Genomic DNA, 11635 nt, shown 5'->3' with positions numbered 1-11635 from the left:
GGTAGGTAGGTGGGGGAGGAGCTGTAGAGGGATTTGTGCATCAGGTAGGTAGGTGGGGGAGGAGCTGTGGAGGGATTTGTGTATCAGGTAGGTAGGTGGGGGAGGAGCTGTGGAGGGATTTGTGTATCAGGTAGGTAGGTGGGGGAGGAGCTGTGGAGGGATTTGAGGACAAAGCACAGGAGCCTAAATTTGATTTTAAGGTGAAATGGAAGCCAATGAAGAGCACTACATAGAGGGGCAGCAGAAGAGGAGTGGTGGGAAGGCTGTGTATAGGGTAGGTACATGAGTAGGTAGGTAGGTAGGTGGTGATATTTCTTCCTGTTGATGTGAAAGTAATAAATGTTTTTACCTTTTTCTGCTTTTCAGAGAGGGACAAAGAGTCAAGGACGGATATTAAGTGGCTGGCAATGGCGGGGTCCAGGCCGTCTGCTCGGGGATCTGGTATAATCTCACTCGGCGGTATCAGATCTTTCTCTGTTGCAACAACCTAAGAGAAGACATTGGGGATTCACATGTCATACACGACATAAACATAAAAATCATAAAACAAAAGAAATGCCTACTCTACCCCTCCAAGGTGGATAGGGTCAAGGGGCGCTTGTGTGAGATCAGATTCTGAGCTCCCCATACCCCATGTCCATCCATAACTATTACGAAGATGACAGGTTCACTTGAAGTATGGACTCTGTGTATATATTATATAGATAATCAATGCTCATGGCAGGTCAGAGGAGAATGGCTAAACATAAGCCATTGGAAACTAAGGTTGGCATTGAACATTCAAACTCCGGGTTTTTAGAATACACTGAAGTCCAAGCCAACTGCTGGAAGGACTGCACTATAATCCTGGAGACATTTACACAATGGCCTGATTTATTAAAGTTCTCCAAGGCTGGAGAGGGTACAATTTCATCGGTGAAGCTGGGTGATACAATAAAATTGGAATGGATTTATTCGAAGTCATTTGCTATTTGCTAGAAAATGTTTTCTATTCAAGGTTTGCTGGATCACTCAGCTTCACTAATGAAAGTGTATCCTGCCCAGCCTTGGGGAGCTTTAATAAAGCAATATTCTTATAGTATTGCTCCCATTTAGGCTCCTTCCATCAAACACCATACCATTGACAGATTCTCACCCTACCTGTGCTCAGTTCCTGGATCTGTACACCTGCTGTAGCCATTATGAGGCATTCCCACCATCCCTGCACTGGGCTCCCAGGTCTGTAAATCTCTGCTGGGTATTTACCTATATTACATAGAATGTAGCAGGAAGAGGCAGAGAGTATGGGAACGTATTTGTCTTACCTGCTCCAGCATGCTGTACATTATAAGCGGGACGGTCAGAAGTTCCTCGGGGACAGCACTCAAGAGGTCATTATAGTACCTCATATCCACATCACTGGTCAATATATGGCTCTCTACTTCCACTACACAGAGAGGAACAGATATGTGATGAAATCATAATATAATACCATGGTTTTATTAGTAAAAATTATTCTAATCTAAATTAGGATGCAGAAATGTAAAATACTTGACCAAAAAAACTCTCCAAGCCTAAGCCTTTGAGGGCATTGTTATGACTTAGGGTGGGCGCAGTGTTTTCATCTGGGGTGCCTGTGGGGGGCAGTGCTATGATCTGGGGTGCCTGTGGGGGCAGTGTTATGATCTGGGGTACCTGTGGGGGAAGTGTTTTCATCTGGGGTGCCTGTGGGGGGCAGTGCTATGATCTGGGGTGCCTGTGGGGCAGTGCTATGATCTGGGGTGCCTGGGGGGCAGTGTTATGATATGATCTGGGGTGCCTGGGGGGCAGTGTTATGATCTGGGGTGCCTGGGGGGCAGTGTTATGATCTGGGGTGCATGTGGGGCAGTGTTATGATCTGGGGTGCATGTGGGGCAGTGTTATGATCTGGGGTGCCTCTGGGGGCAGTGCTATGATCTGGGGTGCCTGTGGGGGCAGTGCTATGATCTGGGATGCCTGTGGGGGCAGTGTTATGATCTGGGGTGCATGTGGGGGCAGCATTATGTTCCCTGGTGCCTGTGGGGGCAGTATTATGATCTGGGATACCTGTGGGGTAGTGTTATGATAATAGCTGTCTATGGAAGCAGTGGTATGATCTGGGATACCTGTGGGGGCAGTGTTATGATCTGGGCTTCCTGAAGGGGCAGTTTTATGATCTGGGGGTGCCTGTGGGGGCAGTGTTATGATCTGGGCTCCCTGAAGGGGCAGTTTTATGATCTGGGGGTGCCTGTGAGGGCAGTGTTATGATCTGGGGGTGCCTGTGGGGGGCAGTGTTATGATCTGGGGCTGCCTGTGGGAGCAGTGTTATGATCTGGGGTGCCTGTAGGGGCAGGGTTGTGATCTGGGGCTGCCTGTGGGGGCAGTGTTATGATCTGGGGTGTCTTTTGGTAAGTAAAAGAATGAATAGTAAGTGAATGATAGCAGATATGTTCAGTGCAGGTCATAGATCTTAAGGCCTCTAAAAGTCTCTAGCAGACCCTAAAACTACAGATTTTAGGGTCTCATCAGGGCGCTGACATATGGACTTGACAGGATTTCTAAAAGGTCACAGATCTATAGACCCCCCACAGGATCTTCAACAGAGCACAGACCTTTAGACTCCTTAGAATCTCCAGCAGATCACAGATCTATAGGCCCCTTGGAACAGGCATGGGCAAACTACCGCCCACGAGCCATATACGGCCCAATTGGGATGTTTCTCTGGCCCTTTGGGTGTTCCGTGGTTCTGACCAGAGCCGCGGAACACGTCCCTTGATTTGAGCCTGCGATGGGAGAGCGGATGGGCTGTGTCCCTGCACACAACCAGCCCAATCTCGCATCGCAGGTTTAGATCTGTGTGGTGGCCTCTGACTAAAAAAGTTTGCCCACCCCTGCCTTAGATCTCCAGCAGATCACAGATCTATGGAGGCCTCCTGCGAGTTCCCATTTAGTTTCTTCCCATTTTCTTACTTCCCCATGCAATGACCTTGCTGTAGGTACCTTGAATGGGAGTTGGGGGCGGTAGTGAGAGCGTGGAATGAATCTCGTCCACTTGTCCTTTTCGTTTCCCTGTTGGAGTGGTTGGTATCGCTGCAGCGGGTGCCTAACAGGGCAATCACAACAAATAATTATTACCATTAGGATCAGATTGAATAGAAACATGGAAAAATAAGAGCAGAAAAAAAAACAAGAGGTCCTTAAAGATTTCCCTTCGTTTTGTTTTAGTATAGATCTATATTTGTCCACATCTGTGTATATGAAACATTTAAGGAAAAAAAAAACATTTATACCATGTATTATACAAAAACAAGATAATTTATTTTGATAAAAATGTTAATATTCTATTATTTGTTTGTGGTCACATGACTATTATTCATCACTGCACGCCCCTGAAGAATGTAACATGTTTCAGTGTAACAAAGTTATTTATTAGTTCTGAAATAAGAAGCATTTATGCAGAAGTAAACTGATACTAATGAAAGAGTTTTATTCATCTGTTGCCATATTTAAATGTACCAGGTAGTTATGTAGTAATATTTTACACATCTCAACTGCCCCTAAAGAAGCCATAAAGCGAAACGCGTCGGGCACTGGGACTAATCAAGGATCAAATATTTCATTGGTGTGCTAAATGACCTGAGTCCAGCTGAAACCTACACTGGTTACTTCAACTTTTGTAACATTCACCTCTTTATTTGCCAAAAAAAATATTTCTTTTGGTTTCATCCACACTTCCTCTGGATTGGGATTTGGAACTAGTTTTTGTTCTTCTATGATAAATGTATTGAATTCTTAACAGTGAGTTAAGTTCCTTTACCCCCCACCACTTCTGATACTCTAACACTTCCCAATAGCCCATCCTCTGCTTGTATCAGGATGAAGGCTCCTGAGAACTGAAATGAAGCCGGGTTCTGTCAGCTACCCAGATACATCTGGTCTGGTCATCTAGGCTTTAATGGTCTTGGAAGGGTTGCATTGTGACAACACAGAGAACCTGCCGGTGTTGGGTGGACAGGGGACACACGGTAAACCACACCTACCTCTGTCACTGCGAGCGGAGTCTCCGCAGGCTTCTCCTTCTCCACGGTGGGGACACGAATGAGCTGCAAATTATCCAGGTAGTGCAGGTGTTGTCTCCTCCAGTCCAGGCAATCATACATCAGGCAGGCGATGCTCTCAAATACCTCTGTGGAGTATTTCAGCTACAAAGAATGAGGCAGGTAATAAAGTGATTGCTGGGGTCTAGAGACACATTTATAGATATACCTGTATGGACTTCCTGTGTTCATTGTAAACTGCACAGTAATGGGTAACAAAAAATAATATAAGCTTCTAAGAGGAGACCTGTCATTAGTGCCAAAACATCCAATACCTGGTACGCAAACACACAGATAATACAGGCAAGGGAGGCGAAGGAAGAGAATTGAGGAAGAAAGTTATGAAAGACGGAGGAATGAAAAGAAAGGAGAGAAGAATGGAAGGACAGCAAGGAAGAAGGAAATTAGAAGTAAGAGTGGATGAGAGGAAGAGAACAGGGAAATAAAGGAGTAAGTGTAGCAGGGCACAGAAAAAAATGAAGGAAGAAAGGTAGGTAGGTAGGCTGGGAGGAGTGAAAAAAAGAAGAAGAAGTAGAAAGAAGAAGACGAAAGACGGAAAAGAAAAAAGAAGCCAAAAGAAGAAGAAAGAAGGAAAAGAAAGAAGAGGACAAAAGTAAGAAGAAGACGAAAGAAGTAGAAGAAGAAAGAAGAAGATGAAAAAGGAAAAAAAGAAGAAACTAAAAGAAGAGAAAATGAAAGAGAAGAAGAAGAAAAAAGAAAACAAAGACAGAAGTAGATAAAAGAATGTAGCTATATAGAAGCGTAGATAAACGCTAGGAAAGGAGAAATTAATAAAGAGTAAAGTATGGAGACAGTAGGAATGAAGGTAAAAATAGGGTAAGGAAAGGGGAGAGGGAGGATGAAAAGGGAGTAAGAAGGGAATGAATAGAGGAAGAGAAGAGTGAATAGAAGTGGGAAAGAGAGAAGAGGAAGATGGAGGAATAGACGTCAGGAAAAAAGGAGGGAAGCAGATATGGAATAAAATAGGAAAGGAATGAGGGAAGGAAGGAAAGTTGAGGGGTGGGAAGAAAGTGAAGGATTAAAGAGAGGGGAGAACAAAGTAAGGACATTGCAATGTCCACACAGATTTTACTTACCTGCTGCTCAGCATCCGTCCAGTCTGTGGGTTGGACATTCTCTTTCACCAGGTGTTGCAGTCGTGCAATCTGACATAACGGTGATCCTCTCTTCCCACTTTCCAGGATGGGTTCCAGGTACTTCCAGAACACTTCCAGGGATTTGGTGACAGACATTTTTCTCTGTGTCTCGGCCTCTACAGCTGTAGTAATAAAGGTTTTACAAAAAAGATGGAGACCAACCGATCAACAAAAATATTGTCTCTGAAAAGATGTTTAGGGCTTCTATCATGGAAAATATTACATTCTGAGAAGTGTGTGAGGCTGACAATACAAATAATAAGTATCCAGCATTAGAGAAAAAGGTTTGGTGTAATTCCCTTTTGCTATATGTTGTAATTTCTACTTTTTGGTATATGGGTTGTTTCTTCCTTTTTTATTGTCACTTTTACTGGACAGAAAATGGGTAAAAACAAAAACAAGGCACAACAAATTATAAATACCATAGTTATATAAAGACCCCCCTCATACAGGTATAAAATTACAATATTTTGCTGCGATAGGGGGCCAGTTTGGCCCTCACCCCTACGCTCCCTCTATGGATCAGGGCAATCTTTATTTTTTAGCTATGGGGCTGGCTGTTTATTTTGCAATACATTTGTCCTTACTGAGAATAACAAAGAACCAAATGCAAAATGTTGTTTATGACAAAGAAGACTTGGTTATATTATCTTAAATATTATTATCATTATTAATAATAATTATTATTATTAATATTATATTAAAATTAATAACTATTATTAATTATTGTTCTCCTAATATAATTCATAAAAAGAAAACAAAAACACAAAAAGTTGTATTTTAAACTGTTAGTAAAAAAATGATTGTTCCCATGGATAAAAATTATATATTTTTTTAGATATTTGTCCTGTTTAAAATTTGTTTTAGCAATTTTAAAGTATTTCAGAATTATTTACAAATAAAACTTTTTTTTTTTAATATGCTAAATGCGGCACCTCTCTTATTGAAAAGGATGCCAAAACCTGCAGCGGTGTGTTATACGGCCTTGGGGAAATGGAGAAAATCTGACTGATTGTGGAAATGCTTTACATGTGATTAGTATAGAATTACCGGCTTACTAGGCAGATGAATATATGAATGTGAAGGAAGGAAATGACCTGAAAGCTAAAACATAATGTACTGACCCCGTTGGGGCTGATCTACATAAGGATGAGACTTTAGAGTCACAATTTACCTTCTGGCTGCTCCTCTCCTCGCATCATATCCATTGGAGGACTTGCATAGTTCTGGGACGATATTCTGATGACGCTGGACACATGGACGCCGAGCTCGGCCAGAAGAACAAGGATCTGCGGATGGTAAACTCCAAGTACAATGATATAGTGTTGAGATCCGTCATCAGGCTCATCATCTGTGGAAATGCCAACATGGTGTCAACATACACCAACCACCGGGTCCACTGAGAGACAAACCTCCAACAATAATGGTTATCACCAATGGCTGGGAGTTGATGATGAATAAATGACAGAGACCAGATGTGCAGATTTGAATGTCTGACTTTTTTCTCTTTATTCCAATCTGCAAAATTGTTCCAGGTCTATAGGATCAGCATAGCAGTTGGCTATGCCAACCATAGGAGGTCAGACATACCAGGCTCACTGTTTCTGCCATGGAAGATTATTAAGATTTATTAAGAGCCTGGCAGTGGAAAAGTTGGCAGAAAAGAAGGAATTGGGAACATTTTCCCATGTGTTCTTGAAGTGTTCCCTAAATATGAGACACACAGGATGTGCAATGTGGTGCGTGGGCGTGTCCATGAGCTCTGACTTGGAGCAAAGTCATCATTTGCATAATTTGTTTATTCCTAGGAGCTCATTAACCTATCATAAGGCAATTAGAAGAATTAGAAACCTATAGTGCCCTTTCTGACCCCTTGTGCAACTTGTTCTGTATGTTATAAAGCTAAACCCCGGGCACAAATGTCTCATATTATTAAATAACTCTACAGATACAAAGGATGTAAATCTGTTTGGTCACATCAAAGGATGGTAAACTCCAAGTACAATGATATAGTGTTGAGATCCGTCATCAGGCTCATCATCTGTGGAAATGCCAACATGGTGTCAACATACACCAACTACCGGGTCAACTGAGAGACAAACCTCCAACAATAATGGTTATCACCAATGGCTGGGAGTTGATGATGAATAAATGAAAGAGACCAGATGTTTTTTCTCTTTATTCTAATCTGCAAAATTGTTCCGGGTCTATAGGATCAGCATAGCAGTTGGCTATGCCAACCATAGAAGGTCAGACAAACCAGGCTCACTGTTTCTGCCATGGAAGATGTACTTTAATATGCCTGGCAATATACTGCCTGGCAGTAGAAAAGTTGGCAGAAAAGAAGGATTTGGGAACATTTTCCCATGTGTTCTTGAAGAGTTCCCTAAATATGAGACACACAGGATGTGCAATGTGGTGCGTGGGTGTGTCAAAGAGCTCTGACTTGGAGCAAAGTCATCATTTGCATAATTTGTTTATTCCTAGGAGCTCATTAACCTATCATACGGCAGTTTTAGGAATTAGAAACCTTTAGTGCCCTTTCTGACTTCCTTGTGCAACTTGTTGCAACTGTATGTTATAAAGCTAAACCCCAGGCACAAATGTCTCATATTATTAAATAACTCTGCTGTACATAAGCTGAGCACACAGAATAGTTGTGGGAGGGGTCTGGAAGACTCCACCCACTACAGGCTGCCTGCAGAAAAACTAAGGAAGGGGCGGATACAAGACCAGCCGCTCTGCACAAGTAGAGAGAGCAGCAATGCTCAGTCTGTATTACAGGAAGCTCCTGCATTGAGGCAAAGTGTTATACTGGATTAGTGCATATATTTGGAAGAAATACACAAAGGACACCAAGATTAAAACATGAATATACATGACTCGTGCTTAGACAATATTTGCTCATTCCGAAGTTAGTTCAGGGTGTCTGTGCTATAGCTTTTTATCTGCAGAGTGAGATCATCTAAGGCACTGCTGTCTCCGTCAGTCTCACCGGATTTGGAGTGAGATTTTATTATGTCACTACTATTGTGATGTCCACTGTGCTCCTTGATGGAGGTTGTGACATGAGGAAGCAAAGTTCTGCATCCACTATGACTATTATATAATAGGTATTTTGGATGCAATAGACTTTCCTTTTTTTATTTCAACATAAATATGCATCACTCAACACTCTATCAGGCTTTAGCACCAGGAGGGGGAAACACTGGACCCCCACTTTGCAGAACCAGGGTATATATACACCCTAGCATCCCCTGTCCCGCAAAGTTATTGTTGTGGTTAGAGTTCCACTCATGTTTTCCAGAACTGTAAATCCATTTATCACCTATATAAGTGTTGGCGTCCTCTTCTTCCCCACGCCGTTTCAGGGTGGTGTCTTTCTTCACAGGGGGCGGAGCTTCAGGGGCTTTCTTGCCTTTACCCCTGGCTGAACCCTTGGCACTGGATGGCTTGGCCTTGGCGCTCTTCAATGCTTTTTGCTTCGGTTTGTCCTCCCCAGACTGAAATATATCAAACATATATTGCTAGATGATGGAAATAGTGTGAATACAAATCAGCCACACATCAAATATATAGTAGAAAAATAAGAGCAATTTGTGGGTTATCCCTAACAGTCAGGTGCACATGGAAGAATTAAACAAAGGTTTTACTTGGTCAGAGGCAGAGGTGAGCACTGGGCAAACCCCCCACTGACTTTGACTTCTTCATTTCTTGTACCTGTATATTTCTTTATATAATGGGCTGGTTTATTTGGTGATTACTAAAAGTTTAAAGTACTGTAAAGTTTCTTTAACTAATGCCATTTTCAGCTCAGAGGTCACACTTTGACCTACGTATAAATGAAACAGTAATTACAATACAACATTCCATTGTTACATTGTATCCTATTGATTAGTGCAGACTATGTACAGGTGTCATTAGCATTTTGATGGAGGAGGAGCAGTGACAGGTGGGAGGTGCTGAATGTATAACACATGCCCCCGAAGAGTTTTTCAAAGTGTTTTAGAATGTATATCCTATGTCTGAATATCTGCATTAGTTAAATGGAATCTTTTGGTACTTGGTATGATTCAGAAGGGCATTAGGCCCTCAGGTGGGGGGGTCCTGCTGGAAGAATCAATGTAGATCAGCGGGCAGGATGCAGCCCAGAAGTGGGCACAGCATTGACTTAGAATAAAGAGAAGCTTATATATTGAATATGTGGCAGTTGGCAACCGTGGCTGGTGCCATTAAGGCATCCCAAGCACTTTTTAATTTAATTGATGGTCTGCCTGCTTTTACTATGCCGGGTTACACAGGAAGTGCTGTCTTTGCAATAAGGTACCCTGATAGAAACATGATTGTGGAGAGAGCTGAGACAATGAGGACAGGTAAACTAGAATGACAGGTGGTCAGACAAGTGATTCTATTCTCCAAAAATTTAGGAAGTTCATTCTTACCACCAAACATAAAACAACATTCAATATTAAATTATTAATAGTTTTTGAAGACATTTTAATTGTTATAATTTAATCAGGTGTTGCACCCAGTGACACAGGTGACATACAGGTGGTCACTTTACTTGGCTTTATCTATAAAGGATTGGGGAATAATGCTTCACACAGACAAATGAAACTCCCGAGCTAATGGTTGGTGGCCACCATTGGAGAGGTTGAGTGTTGCTGGAGTGGTTACATCATAGGGCGGCTGTCGGATGTGTTTATTGTAATAAAGAGAGCTGGGTTACGTCTCCCATCTGGACCTCTGTACATGTCTCCTCTAATTCTTATATACACAGTACTCAATATTATCCAGATCACACGGCTGTGTGTTTATCCTCAGGCCTCTGACATATCCAAATCTGACAGCTCACAGCTACCGAACGAGAAACGCCATGTCTGACAATGAGCAGAGCCGTGTCTGCTACCGTGTGCTGCCAGGCCAATCCTGAGCTCTGCAATCAGCTGTATGACTTCTGCAGAGCCCATAGACCCTCAGAGTGACCCCATGGCCCTCCTTCTACCCACCGAGCACCATAGCCCCTAACAAAGACATTTGGTTGGATGCAGAGATCCCCCATCCTCAGTGCCCCTCAGCCATAGCTCCCAACACATTTCATAGTTTCTAATAGTCCCCCCTTCCCCTCCAATGTGGGATTTCTTCCTTCCACTGACTGCTCTCGGGTGCCCTTCCTTTCATCCACCCATATTTTCCCACCTATTGGGCATTTTTCCTTTGAATGTGCACCAATGGGTGTATTTGCTTGTAAAGCTTATGTAGGCATTTGTTTCCCTTGCTGACTATTCACAATTCAGCATTTTTCTGCCTACTGACCATGGCCTTACCGTTTGGTCTAAGAATATGAACTATGACCACCATGAACACATACCGTTGACGAGCCCTTTGCTATGCGGCCATGTAACCTCTAGTTACCCCCATGATTTCAGCCATGTGAACTAACCCTGGGGCAGAATAATAAAGCATGAGGGTCATCAGTGCTCACCTTCTGCTCGGTCTCTCTTCTTTGCAGATCTTTCTGTTTGATGTTTAGAAATTGGAACTTCAGCAGTTTGGCGATCAGAGGAAGAGGTAATGTCTCTCCATTGTCCAAAAGGGACTTTGCTGCTTCTGTGACCTGCGATGAAATACAATAATATCACTTTATACAGGATAGTAAATCAAGATCTCTGGATTACACAGTTCTCATGTGATAACATTTAGCGAGGGGACAATCATTTCAGTGTCATTGGAGTAAATACACCATTTTAGGGGTTAAAATTATATTAAGTACAACAGCAAAAATCTTGCAGCCTCATTTATTGTGAATCTGAGGTGTTCTGTGTTGTCAGTCAGCTGAATACCCATTTCCCTTTTTCCATGGTGGCTACATTAATTTGCAGAGTCCCTATGGAGCCCACCATGATGAGCACATCTTCCCCAATGACTACACAGACATGCTATCACTTTGTGCTTAGTTACATACGAGCAGTACAACATAGCGCAATGCATGCTGCTTGTGTGTTCATGGGACCTGGATTTCCAGTATCAGGACTGTGTTCTCCATGGTCAGAAGTACTTTCATTATAGTTCGGGTAAAGCTGGCAATAAAAATGGCAATCTGAGCGACAAATAAACTTCTGATTCTGTTTTCTGTCCAAATTTGAAAGCAATAGAAGGCAGCAAATGTTGCTTCGGTAATCACATTAAACCATTGCAAGCCCAGTATTGATTAAACACTCCATTAAATTCTGGTGGACGGGAATCCATAGTTTGCCACTGATTACTTATAATGAACAAACAGAAAATATTACTTTTCAAAATAGAAAAATACTAGATCTACTGGCAGGATGCACTGGTGTTTTCTTTCTGCCTGTTATTATTATTATTAAACAGGATTTATAT

The 11635-nt window shown here is 42.4% G+C and overlaps 1 protein-coding gene across 1 annotated transcript in view; it reads right to left on the bottom strand.

Annotated features, from left to right (window-relative positions):
* SPAG17 (sperm associated antigen 17) overlaps positions 1-10868 on the bottom strand; it is a gene marked incomplete at its 5' end in the record, with an annotated part of 39650 nt that extends 28782 nt beyond the window's left edge. The window contains 8 exon segments of the mRNA XM_072423165.1: positions 350-487; positions 1305-1426; positions 2998-3100; positions 4038-4199; positions 5192-5373; positions 6426-6602; positions 8580-8754; positions 10737-10868. Coding sequence (XP_072279266.1) covers positions 350-487; positions 1305-1426; positions 2998-3100; positions 4038-4199; positions 5192-5373; positions 6426-6602; positions 8580-8754; positions 10737-10868 — 1191 coding nt within the window.
* Between the last annotated feature and the right edge of the window lie 767 nt (positions 10869-11635).

The sequence above is a fragment of the Pyxicephalus adspersus genome, chromosome 1 (genome assembly GCF_032062135.1).
Source record: "Pyxicephalus adspersus chromosome 1, UCB_Pads_2.0, whole genome shotgun sequence".
NCBI lineage: Eukaryota > Metazoa > Chordata > Amphibia > Anura > Pyxicephalidae > Pyxicephalus > Pyxicephalus adspersus.
Note: the sequence above shows the minus strand (reverse complement) of the source record. Positions and strands in the feature narration are given on the sequence as shown.